Here is an 18,657-nt window from a genome sequence, read left to right on the forward strand (position 1 = left end):
AGTCGAGTTACATTCAGGTTTGATCTAACTTTTGTTCAAATCATACCTTCCTTTTTTTTTTTTTTTTTTTGGTGTGGTAACATGCAGGCTATTGGGTTCAAGTTCGTTTCAACATATAATATATTCCCAAATTTTAACGTTTGGCCAAACTAAAAATCTTGGTCAACTTGAAATTGATTGTCAAGTTGACTTGAAAATGCCCTTACTATGCCTCATACATAACATATCCCCAACTTGAACCTTAATCCACCCCAAGTAAGTCAACCCGAACCCTGAAAAAACTAGTAATTAGACATGTTAACAAGGTCTAATCTTTATGACCGTTTGAAAAAAATTCTTAAGCTTTTCTTTCTAAAGAATAAAATTGACTAAAAAAATTTAAAATGAAGAATACTAAAAAATCCCAAAAGCATATACCTTCTTTTCCTCCTCCAATCCCATGAAGAAAACACATTTGATGAAGAAAAACCTTACATCATCCTCCTAAGATACCCTTCTAATCCCACTGTGGTCCCTTTTTCTTTGACACGTCTCCTTTCTACAAAACCAAATTAATAATAAATACAACCCTTCAATAAAATATTAAAAAAAAAGAACTCATTTAAAAAAAAAAAAAAGAAGAGAAAAAGGCAGTAAAAGAACCGAAAGGATGAAAAAAAGAAAAAGAAAAAAGAGAAACTAAAAAAGCCAACCAAATAAACAAATATACAAGCCAAAAAATTTAAAACAAAAAAAGAAAAAAGAAGAAGAAGAAGAAGAAGAAGAAGAAGGAGAGTCCTATCCTCTTCTTTTCAACTTCTTTTTTGTTCCTTTTAACTTGTTGCACAAAAAAGCGACCAGCACCCAATAAGTGCAGGACACAATAATTTTTAAACACTTCTATTTTGCCACATACGTGTAATCTTGAATGCCCACATACACAAAGTAATTGAATGCCGGCATACACAAAGTAATTACTAGGAAAAATCTATTGAGGTAGCCCAAAATGATGGGTAAGAATTTTGAACACAAGACTTTTATTATGATTATAATTAGTGTGCGATAAAAGTGAGGTAAATGATAAACTTATCTCTAGATCGTATGCAATACCCTAGGCTAGGTATGCATGAGATGAAAACTAGCTATCCAATTATATATAAAGAGTAACTCTTTAATTTTCTAATGGTTGAGATGTAAAATTAAGTTTTTAACTTTTCATCTTGGTCATTCAAAAAGTCTCGAATCATATGCAAAACATGGGAGGTTCGTAGGGTATTGCATGGGATTTATCTAGATCCTTGCTAAGTGCACAACAAAATTTTCAACAAATTTTAGGTAATAAATTGTTACCGATTCTAATTTGAACACATAACTAAAATTACTTTTTTACCTATTAATTATAACTTGCCATTTAAAATTTGTCGTAAAAAATATTGCGAAGTAGCATTTCTCTGTCAACAATCCTAAAGAGAGAAAAAAAAAAAAGTTTGTAAACCCTATTGCTACTCACAACAAGAAACAACAACAACTGCACCCTTTTTTATTTTTTGGCAACAATATTTCATCTCCTCTTTCTCTCTCTCAATCTCTCTCCACCGTCCAACTTCTATTCTTTATTCTCCTATCAATAATATCACTATCGTTATCTCTCTAGGGTTCCTCTCTCTCTCTCTCTCTCTCTTTCAAATAACCGTAGTACTCAATTTCACTTCACAGATCTTCTCTTCTGCCTCGTTAACATTAAGCAAAAAAAACCCATATTTTTTTTTTCACTGTAAATCGTTTCCATTTATACCTTTTTCAGATTCCTAGAAAAATTCTTACTTTAATTCCTTTCATTTGTAGAATTTAGTTGTTCTCAGGGTTTTTCAGTTTCTGGGTTTTGATTTATAGTTGAAAAGAAAAAAAAAAAAGAAAGAAAGAAGGAAAGAAAGAAAGAAAGAAAGAAAGAAAGAAAATTTTGTGGGTATGGATGGGTTTGGTATTGGGGGTGGTATTGAAGAGCCCCCCAACCCTCAAGATCTTAATCAACATGGAGACAACAATCCTTCAGGTTTTGCTTTCATGTTTTTCAGTTTCAAGTTCTGCCTCTTTTTTTTGCTATATTGGGTTTTTATTAGATCTGGTTTGGCTTAGATTAATTGTCTGTTTGGTTGTTTAATTATTTGGGTATGTTTTAAATGAGGATCTTAAAATATGGCTCAAGTCAAATGTCAGTTTAAGGTTCAGTTTGGTGGGTTTTTGAGTTTCTGGCTATGTTTTGTGTTACACCATTTGTTTCTTTGTATAAACTGTTAATTCATGGTCAACTTGAATTTTGTTTTTGTTGTTAAGTGAATGTGACAGTGGATTTTCGGTTTTAACAGTTTTGTGTTTTTCTTTGTTTGTTAGCAAAACATTTTTGTTATGTTTTGGGAAAATTGGAACATGTTTGTATTGAAAAACTGGTTAAAAGAATTTCTGATTTCCCTACTGTATATGCATATGTGGGTTGTGTATTGTTCTATCAATGTGAATAGGTAATTGCATTTATAAATTTCTTTCTTATAATTGGAGGTTATTTTTTTGAACAAGAGTTTGGAGAATTGACTGGTCTTTTACTTGAATTTGTCTGTGATGCAGGAGGTACATTATTTGATGCATCACAGTATGCATTTTTTGGCAAAGATGTTGTTGAGGAAGTTGAGTTGGGGGGGTTGGAAGAGGAAGAGGATATGTTGCCTGTGGCTGGGATAGAGGAGGAGGAATTTCTGTATGATCGAGAAGAGGTGAAATAATTTTTTTTTCTTTACCTCTCTCCCCTTGAACTTTTTCTCTCTTGTTACCCTCTATTTATGGTATTGGATGATTGAATGTTACCTTGGAAACTGTTCATTTTGAATGTAAGTTTGTTTTGATATTTATTTGGTTTGGAGTTTACATCCGTTTTTTCCCCCTTCAGCTGGGTGATACTTAAGGGTGTTGTGGGGTCACTTCTTTTACAAAGGAATTGATTTGGTAAACCTGGAAATTCTTTTGAATGGAATTTGGCTTCCATAGGCTTAATGTGGCAACATGGAAGAAAAGGAACACTCACCTTTATTGGAGTTGGAAGTTTCATTTGTTGAGTTGAAATTCCTGTTTTTGAGATCACTTTTCTAGTAATCCCACACTTCGGAAAATAGTGATGCAAATTTACTTGTAGGTTATATATTCTCTCTTTTATGTAATTCATGTGTTCACCTTGTGAATGTAGTATTTTCTCCATGTCAATGGTAGTTATTATCTATAAAAAAAAATCGTAATTCTTAATTGCAAAGGCCATCTATGATATTTTATTGTGTGGGAGTTTGACATCTAAAATAGTGTTCCTCAATGTTGTAATTCTTTAGTGAACTTTGTGGATGCATCCTGTTTACAGGAGGTTTTGTCCTCTACTTTCTATAACAAAGTGTTTTTAATACTATATTCTTAGCTTTTTTTATAAGTAATATTACTTCTTAGCATGATTTGTTCTCTCTTCTTTTTGTTGGTGGGGTGAAAGAATTTAGAAGTTTTGCTCATACAAATATTATTTGAATAAGACCATAGTTATTTATAGCTGGCTAGGTTTTTTAAGAGCCCATGCTGAGTGAGGCACTGATGCAGCCATGAAGCCTTTGTGCTGCACCGGATTAAGCCTAAGTGCATCTCTCTGCTCATGTGAGGCTGTTTTGCCTAGATGCATGTCGATCTTCAAAGATCTGTGTTCATTGAGGTGATTAGTGCAATAGAAGGCTTGCCTCTTGGCATTAGAATTTGCTTATTAATCTATGATATGCATTTTTCCCAAATTAATTTGCTATACTTCATTCAATATTTTGGGAATCACTGTATGATTTCTTCTGTATTAGCTTCAAATTTCATTATTTGGAATATTGGTAAATGTATGCTATGAATGAATGGGAAATAAGAACCAGTGGGGATTTTGACTTGAACATGTCTACAATGAATGATCAGATAAGTATAGCCTGAAGAATTTTTTTTTTTTTTTTTTGGCCACTGCTATTGTGACCGTCGCTTTGGGCCTATTCAACAGGATTCTGAGTTACTGTTTCTTCTAGTGGAACATAGTGACTGTGATAACGTTGAGCGCTCTTGTGAGGAGGAGTATGGGACTTTGGATTGTGCACCTTTTACCAGTGGGATCCTAAGGAAAATATGGAGGTTGTATTGGTAGAGGATGTTGAAGAGGGTGAAACTTGTGGAGGCTGAGTTAGAGCCTTCAGAATGGGTGTGCTGGAAAATGAAAGGTTTTTGTAAATTTGTGGGTTTTCCAATTGTGAAGCATGAGGCAAAATAGTTAGCTCTTTTTTGACTGCTTGAGCAAGAATGGGTTGATTTAGAAAAATCTGGTATTCCTTGGCGACCTGTTAATTCAGGGAAAAAGGGGATTAGGGAGCTAAAAGGGCTGATCTCTGTAGTTAATTATGATGGGCATTACACTTGAGGTAGTAGGGGAAGAGGCTCTACCAGTGTGTTGGGTTCAGTCAGTGATTATGCATGAGTTTGAGATTATTATCGTGGAATGTTAAGGGGTTGAATAATCCCTGTAAAAGGGTTGTTGTAAGGAATTTACACAAATGTGGAAGTGTGATATTGTTTGCTTCCAAGAAACTAAACTGGATTCTTTGAATCTTGCTATTGTTAGGACTTAGGAGCTTATGGTGTAGCCTTTTTGTTGTGTGGGCTGTTTTAGATGCTGATCACACAGGAGGGGGTGTTTTGTTTGTTTGGGACAGAAGGGATTTTGAGAAGGTTGATGTTGTTGTAGGCCGATTTTCAGTTAGTGTTATTGAAGGGTGTAGTGGATGGTTTTAAATGGGCTTGCGCAGGAGTGTATGATCCTAATGAGGATAGTCACACGGGCGCATTGTGGGAGGAGCTTGAAAGGGTGTGCTCTAGGTGAGTCATGCCTTGGTGTTTGATTGGGGATTTTGACATAATAAGATATTTGGGTGAGCGACTTGGCTGTGACTCTTATAGCTCGACCATGTGTGCATTCTTAAATTTCATTGAGAATAATAATTTGGTTGACTTACCTTTGGAAGGGGCATTCTATAGTTTAGGGATTCTGATGCACCATCTATGTCCAGAACTGATAGGAATTTGGTAGTAGTCAATTGGGAAGATCATTTTATGGATGTCATTCAGAGGGTTCTTCCTCGTGTTGTTTCAGATTATTGTCCTCTTCTGGTGGTAGTTGGTGGTTTTAGTCATGGTTTTAAAATCCAGACTAGTCAAAGAACTGAAAAATGGGTCTGGTTCCCCGTTGAACCAGCTGATCTGGTTTGGTTTTTAAAAACCATGGCATTAGTTTTTTGGGGGGGGGGGTGTTTAGTGTTCAAATTGGAAAATATGTGGTTTACAGCAGAGGCTTTTGTGGGGAGATTTTAACAGTGGTGGAACGGTTATCACTTCATAGGCTTCTTGCTAAAAAATTAAAGGCACTTAAAGAAGATCTGAAGAAGTGGAATAAAGAAGAAATTGGGCATTTGGCTTTTTGGAATAAGAGCTTATTGACTGAGTTATTGGGTTTGAATTCTAGAGAAGAGTCATAGGGTCTCTCGCATGAGGAAAAAACCCATAGAACTCAGCTTAAAATTGAAATTGATCGGTTGGCATCTTTGGAGGAGATTTCTTGGAGACAAAAGTCCCATGCATTGTGGTTGAAAGAGGGAGATAACAATACTTGTTTCTTTCATAGATTAGCTAACTCCCGTAGAAGGACTAATCATTTTAGAGGCATTGAGTTGGATAATTTGTTTTATGAGGACGTGGAGAGTGCATATTCAGGTGGAGCAATTTTATCAAGAATTATATGAGGAGACGGAAACTTGGTGCCTTACTGTAGACGGGTTGGATTTTATGTGTAATGAGGAAGAAGAGAGGCATATGCCTGAGAGAGAGTTTACTAAAGATGAGGTCATTCAGATGTTGAGGGAGATGGAGGGTAATAAAGCTCCTGGTCTAGAAGGGTTCACTATGGCTTTCTTTCAAAAAAGTTGGGAGGGTGGTGGAAGGGGATGTTATGACTTTTTTTTTTTTTTTTTTTTTCTGAGTCTGATTCTCTGCATTTTTTAGAAGTCTCTAAATGCCTCTTTCCTAGCCATAATCCCAGAAACATAATCCTTTAAACATCAAAGATTTTTGGCAGCCTATCAGCTTAGTGGGAAGTGTGTATAAGCTATTGTCTAAGTGTTGGCTACTAGATTGAGGGTGGTATTAGACAAACTCATTTGTAAGGCTCAAAATTCTTTTGTTGGAGGTAGGTATTAGACAAACTCATTTGTAAGGCTCAAAATTCTTTTGTTGGATGTAGGTAGATCTTAGATTGCTCCGTTTAAGGCAACTTCCATTTGGAATCCCATTTCAGAGAAGATGGAATGGAAATTCAGAAACCCTCCGGGTGGAAGAGACTTCACTTATCAAAGGGAGGTAGACTCACTTTGTTCAAGAGTACCTTGTCAAGTCTTCCAACATACTACTAATCTCTTTTTATCACTTAATTCTGTGGCTGATAAACTAGAAAGAATTCGGAGGAATTTCTTGTGGGGGCTTTGGTGGCATGGAATAAGGTTTGTTCACCTATAGAGGTTGGTGGTTAGGGGTCAGGAGGCTTGCGTGTTTTAATCAAGCATTGCTAGGGAAATGGTTATGGAGCTTGGGAAATGGTTTTGGTGGATATTGGAGGAGAGGGGGTCCAACATTTTGTTTCCTTCTATTTTTATTCTGATTAAATTAGGGAAATACCCTTACTTCCATGCCTTTTCCTATTCCCTCTTTCCCTCTCCTTTCATCTCAACCAAAAAATATGCTAGTTTTATGTGAATAACAATAGCAACATTTGAGCTTGTAATATGCCTTTTGGTGAACATGCACTGGATTGAGGTAGAAATTATTTTAGAGAAGTTTTAATATTCATCTTTCTCTGATGAGGTATTTAGTTATACATGTGTCTTTATATGATTAACCAGTTCTTGAAAGAAGCACAATCTCGTGTATTGCAAAAAATTGATTTTTTTGGTTTGCTCTTTTGGCCTTGAACCATTTGCATTAGTGGTCTAGTAGTAATTTTTAATAACTATTATTTTAAGTGCGGAAATTCAAGGGAACTATCTGTCCTGATTTGCAGGGTGAGGATTTACGATCTCTGTCCGATATTGATGATCTTGCTAGTACTTTCTCAAAGGTGAGATTACTTGATATTGATAATGGTCATGCTGGTGCTGAAGAGTGTAACTTTTTATATTTATAAACTTATGATATGAAGTGTATTAAAGACTTATATTACTGTGTATCTATTTGGAAAAAGCTGAGTTTGAAACTGTCAGAGACTGCCTCTGCTCAGAGATTCGTATCATGGAACCTTTGCAGGTTTCTCTGAATATAGGATGTCTGTCTCACCTTTTGCAATTTGAGATACAGAATCCCTTATCTTCTTTTGCTAATAAGTCAACTAGTAGGTGGGATATTTAATTTCTAGCGAAGCTCTTATAGGTGAGAGCAAGCAGATTAGGAATTGGATGATATATTTTTTAAGTCTAAGGCAGACTCCATCTAAAACTGATTACATGTCATGATCTGTAGTTATGGTTATGGTTATGCTTGTGAACCTTTTTTTTTTTTGGATTTTTCCTCGGAAAAATAAAAAAGACTTCACTTGTAGATTATCCTGTCAAATAATTGCTATAGATAAGTGGGACATTTTTCTTTATTGGTTTTCTTAATCCTCCAACGTGTCTTTTACACACACACATATCCTTGGGTCCCTGGACCACCTTTATTTATTTATTTTTTTGGATAAGTAAGAAAGATGTATATTCAAAGAGCTGCTTTATGCAAAAAGGGCTCAAAGCAAATCAAAGGTTACAAAAATGAGAAAAGAAAAAGAATGAAGAAGGAAATTTATTACAAAGAAGAAGAGAACTAAGGAACAAAGAGAGAGAATCACTAGATGTGAGTCTCCAAGCCCTAGACCAATAAAAAACATAACCACTAAATGAAGCAAGCAATTGGTCATCAGATCTGTCCAAGTCCTCAAAAGTCCCCCGATTATGCTCCCTAGGGCTGTCCAGAAAACCCGCAGATCCGACCCACCCGGCCAAACCGACTGGACCCGAACCGTCCGCCGCCCAATCCGACTACTCCGGCGGTTGGTGGCGGGTCCTTACTTTTCAAAACTGATTCTGGCGGATCGGGTGTGGGTCTCTTCCTCCAATACCCGAGCCACCCGACCTGACCGCCATATAAATGGGTTTAAAGGTTTGAGTCTTTACTTTCCAAAATCATCCTCTCACTCTCAGTTCTTACTCTCTCCTCTCAATCTCACGATCTCTGCTCTTTGCCGATGTTTACCCTTTGCCGATCTTGCTCGTCATTGATCTTTGCCTCTGCATCGTCGATCTCTGCCTCTTTGATGTTGATTAGTGCTCTTTGTCGTCGACCTTCGCTCTTCATCTGCAATGTCCCAGCTTGTCTTCGCCTCCATCTCTCAGATTCAATCTTTCTATGTCATCTCTTAGGTTATCTGTGGATTTTTGGATCTGTTCTTTGGGTTTTTGTTCTTTGGATTTGTCGATCTGTTCTTTGGGTTTGTAGATCTGTTGATTTTGTTCTTCAGGAATCAAACTTACGTGTTTGATCTTTGTATTTCTATCGAAATCAAAGCCGACCGCCGCCCACCCGAGCCCGATCTGACTCTACTGAAGGCTTTTTGCAGTCGGTGGCAGGTCTGAAACTTCTCCACCCGATTTGATTGGGTCGGTTGCGGGTTGGGCACAAACCTGACCCGGACCGACCCAAATGTTAGACGTGTGCTTCCCCAGCCAATTCCACCAACCAAAAAGTCTGAAACCGATCTTGATAGAACCATGAAATCCCAAAAGTTCTAAAGACAAAGCTCCACAACCAATGAGCCTTTCACACATGTAGCATCAAATGGTCCATTGTCTCGCCACAACAACGACACCTAATGCACCAGTCAACAAAGAAAGAAACACATTGGGGAACCTTAACTTTCCAAATACCTTTCCAAGGAAAGACAACTGAAGAAGAATCTTGCAACTTATGATAAAACGAGCGGATGTCAAATCCCCATTCTTTGTCAACTTCCACCTTTCTAGTGAGCTTTAGCTCAAATAGCACCTCCTTCTCATGTAAGAGCTTGGAAGAGGGTGTGAAGTTTTTTGCTGTTAAGTTCAGGACACTTGTGTAATTTTTAACAAAAAAAAGGGGGGTGGGGTTAGGATCTGCTGCATACTGCTTGCCCCAATGAGCTCTAGTTCAAATGGCACTTCCTCCCTATGTAAGCTATGTGGAGGGTAAGGTTATGGGTTTGAGAGTTAAAGACCATGTGCATGTATAAGTTACCAATAAAAACTTGCATACCAGTTGCTTTCCCCCATTACCTCCAGTTCCATTGTGGTAATGAATATATGGGTTAGAATGTTATGAATACCATAGTGGTGTATGTAATATTAAGACTGTATCTTGACTGTAACATGTTGCAAAGAATACATCGGAAATGGTTACTTTTAAGAAAAAAGTAGAGTCGATTTATATTCTTTTAGCATTTGGTTTACATGTAACTTAGTTTTAAGAAAAAAGTAGAGTCGATTTTTATTCTTCTAGCATTTGGTTTACCTGTAAACTTAGTGGAGGGTAATTTTGTATTATGTTCAAAATGATGATAATATTGCCTTCTTATAATTTGGTTTATCTTTTACCCTGCATTGTTATATGATGAGTCTTGGTATGTATGACCCTATTTTCTTCCATGCTTCAGTTGAACAAGGCTGTTAGTGGACCCAGAAGCACAGGAGTTATTGGTGATAGGGGATCCAGAGAAGGTGAGCTCAATAGTTGCAGAATCTTATGTTGTTAACTACTGGTAAAATTTGAATTTTTTGTCAAACTTGATTATTTAGGAATCCTCACATCTTTTTCTCTCTTTTTGATTAATATAATTTGGCATAAGTCATAGGAACTTCTTATTTGTTCTCACCTTCTTCTGACTTCTTTCAGTCTATGTAACTTTTTGTTCTTATAACGTTGCAATAACCATCATATGAATAAAGTAGCCTTTATTGGTAGCTGGATAGGTACAAACATAATTAGGGAGATCCTTGATATAATTTATTGTTGGTCTGTGCCGTTAGATGGAACCCAGAACTCTGGGTAAAGCATTTAACCTCTGGTTTTGCTGAATATCATTAAATGCACTTGGAACTTGGAGGACTTATAAGTTGAAGTCACGACATTATACTTGAGTTATACAATAATATAGATTCAGTTGCTTAGGGTTAGAGTTAATTTGTGTGAGTTTTACATATCAGAAAAAAAATTGTGGGAGTTTATCCTTTTTCTTGATACGTAAATAGTTTGGGGGGGGTGGGGTTCGAACCTTTGACATGGGGAATCACAAAGGATGCCACTATCCTAGGCTATCATTTGAACCCTAAAAATTGTGGGAGTTTATTGATAATGTATTTGGATATTTGCTTGTTAAAAATAGTGGTCAATGCATTTTGCTCCCATTTTCATGCGTGTGGTGAACTTTGGTGGAAGCATTGTGAACTATTGGTTGGTATCAAATGGTTCCAACACATATTGGGTGCAATTTGTCCCCAAATTCTGGTTACTAATCATGAAAGTGGAGCTTCTCTAACTCAAGTTAAAATTATTTTAAATAAAATATTGATATTACTTCATAATTATATTAGTGAAATACTGTGGAGCATAAGCCTGAGGATCATTTACTGGTTGGTGTCCTCTATCCCCCTGTAAAGTTTGGTCATATTGTTGTCAACTTGGGATTTTCTTTAAATGGGAAAATGCATTTTCACCAAACAATTCCAATACATATTGGGAAGTAATAATGAAAATGAAACTTCCCTGACTCAAGTGGAAAGTATTAAATTATATCAAGTAAATCTGACAGGTCCTAACTATTTTGTTATTGAAGACTATTGGGAGTTTACTTATCAAAACAGGAAGACTATCAATATATATATATATATATTATATATTTGAAGTACGTGGAACCTCACCACCGTAGGGCACTTTGGAGTTTGGACCCACTCTTGGGGAATAAAGCATGGATACATGATCCCACCTGCTAGAACTGTGTATCATGTAATATAGGGGAACTAGTGGGGATTGAACCAAGGATGTTTGGATCTACAGCTCATCCCAAGCCTCCCACCACTATGCTGCACCCTGGCGGATAGAAACAGGAATACTATTGGGAGATAATTCTTACATTGGTAGGATCATTCTGTAGTTAGCATGGTAAGTGATCATTGTAGTCTAAAAAAAACCTGTGATACAATTGATATAAAAAACATACATTTTTTTATGACAAACTGAAGGTAATTGTTGAATATATGTAAGGGCTCTAAGAGAGAAAAATGTTTTATGTATTTAAAATATAGGTACAAAAGAAAATTAAAATTATAGTAGATCAAGTGAAGTCCGAGTCGGATTGGCAAGTTGGCATCTCAACCATGTCAGTTGATTTAGGGCGTCTTAGCGTGTATGTGTGTGTGTGTGTGTGTTTTTTTTTTTGACCTTTTTTTTTTGGGGGGGGGGGGTAATTAAGGGGCAAGGCTATGCATGCAGCAAGAAAAAAAGTGGGTTGAAACAAAGTGGTGATTAGAGTGGGGGCATACAGATAAAAGTAAAAAAAGGTGGTCTAGGTTTTAATGCTTTATTTGTTATACCAATGTCTGACCTAAAGGCTGAAGTTTCTACCAGCCTTGGCAACCTTGAGATATCTATTCAAAGCCTACCCAAGTATGGGCTGTACCAGAAGGCTGGAGGCTGCAAGGGTCTAGTCTTGATTGAGATGTCTTTACTTCTTGCCAGTACTATGCTGCCACCATGTCACTGCTGCTTCTGTCAGCACTGCTGGCTCTGTTGCTACTTTTGCTGTTGCCATCCACATGTGCTAACTGCCTTCAATGACTGATACCTAGTGCTGTGTTAATGGCTTTCCTTGTTAAGAAATTTTGTTGTAACCTGTTCTTTATCTAGTCCAGTGTTCGTGTTCTGCACAAACATAGCATGATTTGAAATAAAGGCCTTCAAAATAATTTGGCTGGACAGTTGCACTTTGACTGAAAATGTATGGTTTCGGCTTACCCATTTTGCATGTATGTGAATATGAGAAATATGCTGCTCAGAATTGGTTTTTTTTCTTTTCTCAGTTTTGGGACCAATATATATGCACTATATTTTAAATATAGAAACATGATTTAGATGGTAATAATTGGACTAGAGCCGAAAAGAGCAGGAAACATGCCAATGAGCCCTAGCTCAAATGGTATTTCCTCCCTTTATAATAGCAAGATGGAGGGTGAGATGGGTTCAAGAACCACTGGGTGTGTAATTTGCCAAAAAAAAAGAGCGGGGAACACATTAGTAGTGCCAATGAATAGCTCCTCATGCAAAACAGTAAATTTTTTTTAAAAGCTCCTAGTTAGCCTGTGAATTCCTAAAAAAGCCAATGATGAAGTGCTCTCTAAATAGAGATGCAAAAAACCCATAAAGCTCTCAGGGAGATAGACTTACACTGATGTTTCTGCATCCACTTCCACTTGCTTTATTGTCTTTTTATTTATTTATCTGGTCTTTCCAAATTGTCTAAAGCCAAAACCAATAAGCAAACTTTCCAAAGCATGTGCCCTAGATGAAGTGCAATCTGTTCCCATTCCCAAATAGGGACAATGGCTTTGCGAGTTAAGTATGTATGTAATTGTGTCCACTTCTTATGTTATTTTGTGACATTGACGCTTTTACATTCTGAATTAGCTGGAATTTATTATTTTATTATTATCTTTTAAGTTTATGGCTATTATTAACAATTTGTTATTTATTTGTATTTTTTTTCAATTAGAGCAAAGCCATCATGATTGTATGAGAGAAATGTTTACTTATGCCTGCTGCATGCAATATAAAAAAATGTATTTGTACATTATCAGCATGCTATAATGACAATGCACGTTGGCTCATGTCCCACTATGTAATATTAACATTCAAAGCTTCCACTCAAATGTCCAACTAACATCAGGTTTAGTCAACTTCTTATAAAATTGATTTCAAACCAAATGTGTTTTTACCAACAGTTAGATCTAGAGGTAACAAAGTGTGAATATGTGTGGCTACTGGATTGGTTTGTTGAGAATCCATAGCCAATCCAAAAATTTTTGGACTAAGGTTGGTTATTATTGTTTTTGTTGTACCAAACAGTTGGATCTAGGATTGATGAAAAGGCTGTATGCTGGAACAAAACTATTGGTGCAATCTCACTGCTGCTTGAAAATGAACCATGAACAATTATTCTGCTTATTGCTGGCAGTTAAACATTTTGGCTGATATCTTATTGAAACCGATTCACCACACTAAGATGTAGCTCATCGCACTTTGTTATCTATTTAACTTTTTCCAATGAGCATAGCTCAATTGGCATTTCCTCCTCCCATAATAATGGGATGGAGGGTGGGGCCATGGGTTCAAGACCCATTGGGTTTGATTGTAACTTACCAATTTTAAAAATATATTTATTAACACGACTTAACTCATGCCATCCATCTTTGCTGACCATTTCAAGGGGCTACAAAATTATTGGTTGAGCCAATTGGTGGGTAATCGAGCTTTTAAATCAGAAGAATGGGACCTGTTTCCTCTCCTTTTGGCAAAAATTAAAGTTTCTTCTATGTGACAATATGACTTTTTTCTTCCAAGTGGCTTTGTCAATTGAATTTTCTTTTTTCCGTGCGTGGCCTTTCTTTTCAGGTTCATCCGTTGCTGAATGGGCACAAGGGGATGATTTTCCTTACTGGTTGGATCCACAAGTATTTGATCCCGAAAACACTCAGGATGGCAAACGATGGTCATCGCAGCCATCTGGACGCCTTGCAGAATCAAAGTCTTTGTACAGAACATCTTCATACCCCGAGCAGCAACAACAGCAGCACCACCAACACCACCAACACTTCTCCAGCGAGCCAATTCTAGTGCCAAAATCTTCTTTTACGTCGTATCCTCCCCCTGGTGGCATGTCTCCTCAGGCTTCACCAAACCACCCCTCAGGCCACCCAAATATGCCATATCTTGCTGGTGGACCTGAGATGGCATTATCTTCGTCAAATTTGTCTCCCTTCTCTAATTCTCAGCTTCAGTTGACTGGTTTACACCATGGTTCAAATTTTGGTGGAAATATGTCTCAGTTTAGTCATGGTCTCTCTATGAATAGCCGACCACCAAATCAATGGGTTAACCAGTCCAACTTTTATCCTGGAGACCATTCCAGCCTCGTGAACAATTTGTTGCAACAACGGTTACCTCATCAGAATGGGTTAATGCCACCACAAGTAATGGCACAACCACAGCCACAGCAGCATAGGGTACACCACCCTGTTCAGCCATCATTTGGCCATTTATCAGGGTTTCAATCCCACCTATTTAATCCCCATCTTTCTCCAGGCCCACCCTTAATGAGCAAGTTTGAAGCAATGCTTGGAATGTCTGATCTGAGAGATCAAAGACCGAAATCGGCTCAGAAAGGGAGACAGAATCTCCGGTTTTCCCAACAGGGTTTTGATACTAGTAGCCATAAGAGTGATATTGGGTGGCCGCAGTTTAGATCAAAGTATATGACATCTGATGAGATAGAGAGTATCCTTAGAATGCAGCTTGCGGCAACACACAGTAATGATCCATATGTAGATGACTATTATCACCAGGCTTGTCTTGCTAGAAATCTGCTGGGCAAAGCTTAGACATCATTTCTGCCCAAATCAACTGAGGGATCTTCCTCCTCGAGCCCGTGCTAATGCTGAGCCACATGCTTTTCTCCAAGTTGATGCTCTTGGGAGAGTTCCATTTTCGTCAATTCGTAGGCCTCGCCCACTTCTTGAAGTTGACCCCCCAAATTCATCTGTTGCTGGTGGCACTGAGCAAAAAGCTTTGGAGAAGCCCCTGGAGCAAGAGCCGATGCTTGCAGCTAGAGTCACAATTGAGGATGGCCTTTGTCTTCTTCTTGATGTAGATGATATTGACCGTTTCTTACAGTTCAATCAACTTCAAGATGGTGGTGCCCAGTTGAGACGGAGGCGGCAAGTCCTGCTGGAAGGGCTGGCAGCATCGCTTCAACTGGTTGATCCACTTAGCAAAGATGGCAATACTGTTGGGCTTGCTCATAAGGATGATTTTGTGTTCCTACGATTGGTTTCTCTTCCCAAGGGGCGGAAGCTCCTTGCAAGGTATCTTCAGCTTCTCCTTCCAGGTGGTGAGCTCTTGCGAATAGTCTGCATGGCAATTTTCCGTCATTTAAGGTTCTTATTTGGTGGCCTTCCATCTGATCCAGCAGCAGCAGAAACGGCAAATAATCTTGCAAAGGTTGTTTCACTGTGTGTACGTAGCATGGATCTTAGTGCAATCAGTGCCTGTCTAGCAGCAGTAGTTTGTTCCTCTGAGCAGCCCCCACTCCGTCCTCTTGGAAGCTTAGCTGGAGATGGGGCTTCCCTGATTCTAAAATCTGTTCTTGAGAGGGCAACTGAACTCTTAACTGATCCTCGTGCTGCTAGCAACTATAATATAACTAATCGGTCACTTTGGCAAGCTTCATTTGATGAATTCTTTGCCCTTCTCACTAAGTACTGCATAAATAAATATGATTCCTGGCTTATGCAAGCACAAACCCCTATGGCTGCTATTGGGTCAGATGCAGCAAGAGCTATTAGTAAGGAAATGCCAGTTGAGCTGTTGCGTGCAAGTCTTCCTCACACTGATGAGCACCAGAAAAAGCTACTGTGGGAATTTGCACAGCGCTCTATGCCTATAGTTGGATTTAACAGTAATGGTGGGGGAAGTACTCACATGAATTCTGAGTCAGTGTTGAGTTGATGGAAGCTGCTTGGATATATAGTAGAGCCAATGGGGGACTTAATCTTAAAAAAGGATAGTCATGCATGGATCCAGAGATCTTTTTCTCTCATGTTTCCATGCAACACATTTTTCACATGGCAGCAGTGCATCAGGTGGAAGCATGAAGACCATCTGCTTGTGAGAGTTTAGTCCCTTATGGCTAGTGTTTAATTGTTTTTACCGCATCATTCCATACTGGTGCTTTCAGTAAACTAGTAAGCAGGCCCTTGGTGTTTTATGTCAACTCTCTGCTGATATTTTCTCACTCACGCTTTCTATTTTTTTTTTTTTTTTTAAATTGACAGGAGAGCTTATTTTTATGCTCTGTTGTGGTCCAGGTGATAGTAGAGTTGTAGGAAGTTACTATGTACAGGTTTAGGTACAGGTCGATGTCCCATCTTCCTTTACTATTATAAACAAGGATGTGGGATTTGTTTTATGTTCACATCAATATGTAAGAGGGTGCATGCTATTCCTGGTTGGAAATGGCGCTCGAGTATGGAGCTGATGATTGGAATAGGTTTCTGAGCTGAAGACAGCCTGTGATAATGGGTGATTGGTTGATTATGGGATCTTTCTGAATTGGAAAACAAAACCTGTAATGATTCATACTTTCTCTTGGTCTTCCTTCAAACCTGTTTTTGTATTCTGTTTGTTCTCCTGTTTTTTTTTTTTTTAGTACTTTCTCAAGTTGTATAAATCTTTTACAGACTAGTTTTACGTTCGTCTACCTTATTGGTCTGACCGTACTAGGTCAGCCGTTTAAGTTGTGATTTGAGTTTTGCACTTTAGTCAATAAATTGCTTTTATATTTGCTCTTCCACAGTGTTATTGTTCTAGTTTGTGCTTATTACTGGTATGCAAAGTTATGTTTTGACAAAGATATTGAAGCCATCTGTTAGTATGTAATAACCAGAATAAAGCATATATTGTGTTGTTACTTTAAACCATCTTCAAAGAGACCCGTCTAGTGGTTCTGGGTTGTACCATCTTGGATAATGCATCTATGACATGGGCACTCACTGTTTTTGTCAATTGCCTTAGTCAATGCATTGCTACAGCAGTTGCTGTTATGGAAGTTCACAGTTTCAGTCAGCCAAAGATGCTTTTTAGTTTTGTAGTAGTAAGTCAGACAGTTCTAGTCTCATCACACCTAACCCTGAACCCCATTGAGGTTTTTGAGTGTAAAACAATATCTCTCTTTATGTGAAAATACAGTTTTAAATAGGACTGTCCATTGGTTGGGTTGGATCGGATTTGGGTCTAACCTGCATCCGACCTGATTGAATCGGGTGAATGGAAAATGGACCCGCAGCTAACCGAATGTTTGGGTCGAACTCAACGGCACTTGTCATCTGTTGAGGGGGTTGGAGCCGGTTGGGTGATTTCGTGCCAAGCACAACAACATAGATTTCAAAACCCAAAACAATCTTTTCAAAAATAAAACCTAGTAGAGTCTCCTAAAAAAACCAGAATAGAGAGTATAAAATCCAAACCAAAAACCCCAAATCTATGAGACTAAAACCAAAAGAAGAAGAAGAAGACTAAACCGGTAGCACCACCACCACTCCTTTTCCCACCAACAACATATCCATCAGTGCAATTTTTTTTTTTTAAATAACTTTTTCTACTGATCTACCATCAAATTGCACAAATAAAAATTTCAAGACTTCGATTTCAAGTAGAGGATGGCGAGTGCAACAATAACTTTGAATTAGCAACAGCGGCATAGGGCTAACTAGGCGACATCGAGAAGAAGGCAATGAAACTAGTGGCGGCGATAGGGTCCAACTTGGTGATGACGGCAGCAAGGAGGATAGGGTTGGGGATTTGAGAAAGATCAGAGAAAGTGAAAGTGATAGATTAGAGAAAGTGAGAATTTTCTAGAACTGAACTTTGAAACAAAAAGACTTCAATTTTGAAGTGTGGAGAGAGTTGTGGTCGGCAAAGTGGTCCCTTGAAACTAAATAGCTTTGAATATGGAAGACATGTTTATAAGATTATAGTAAGAGTTAAAGATGAGAATTTTGATTTGAAATTTCATTTTGATTTGATGTTGTGTTTGCCGTTTGCGTGCAAGGGGTTTAGCTTCTATCCAGTGGACTGGCCACTGGACCTGTTAGGATACAAACATGTGTCCAGTCTTGGACACATGTCCGCAATCCAATGTGTCTAGTGGCACTGGCCACTGGATAGAAGCCGGATTCCCGTGCAAGTATTAGCTTGTCAGTAGTACTCAGTAACTTTAGTAGACTTCAAGATTAAATCTTTAATGGCCAACCAACGAACGGATTAGTGTTTTCATGGTAGCATTTCTACTTTTTCTTTATTGTTTTTTTAGCTGTGGCAGTGTTTAGCCTGTCTTGTCCTGAAGCTCAAGTTGGGATGTAGGCCTGCATGGCTCAAGACCCCTTCATACACTTTTGTTCATTTTTAATTTATATATTGCTTGTAAAATATTAAATAATAATAAAATTTATATTTGTGTCTAGCCCTAAAATGTGTTGAGTCAACCCATTTTTGTGGACCGTGAATTTGAGCAAGGTTTTGAAAAGAATCTATTTGGAATTGAATTGAGATATTTAATAGAAATGTCATTGTTTAGAATTTACAAGTTTTTAAAACTTGTTATTTTATAGGGGAAAAAACATTTTTCCCCTCTATGTTTAGGGTGGTTCACAATTTTCCCTCTTATTTTTCAAACCAACCAATTTCCCCCTCTATGTTTGG

The 18,657-nt window shown here is 37.8% G+C and overlaps 1 protein-coding gene across 1 annotated transcript; it reads left to right on the plus strand.

The window, feature by feature from the left end:
• The first annotated feature begins 1,496 nt into the window (after positions 1 to 1,496).
• On the plus strand, positions 1,497 to 16,750 carry LOC111987149 (protein PAT1 homolog). The gene is given in 6 exon segments (XM_024018853.2): positions 1,497 to 2,032; positions 2,602 to 2,747; positions 7,133 to 7,189; positions 9,785 to 9,848; positions 13,795 to 14,770; positions 14,772 to 16,750. Coding segments are annotated over 6 exon segments (2,463 nt in total). The 5' UTR covers positions 1,497 to 1,947; the 3' UTR covers positions 15,907 to 16,750.
• Positions 16,751 to 18,657: the final 1,907 nt, after the last annotated feature.

This window comes from Quercus suber, unplaced genomic scaffold (assembly GCF_002906115.3).
Source record: "Quercus suber isolate HL8 unplaced genomic scaffold, Cork oak 2.0 scaffold_26, whole genome shotgun sequence".
Classification (NCBI taxonomy): domain Eukaryota; kingdom Viridiplantae; phylum Streptophyta; class Magnoliopsida; order Fagales; family Fagaceae; genus Quercus; species Quercus suber.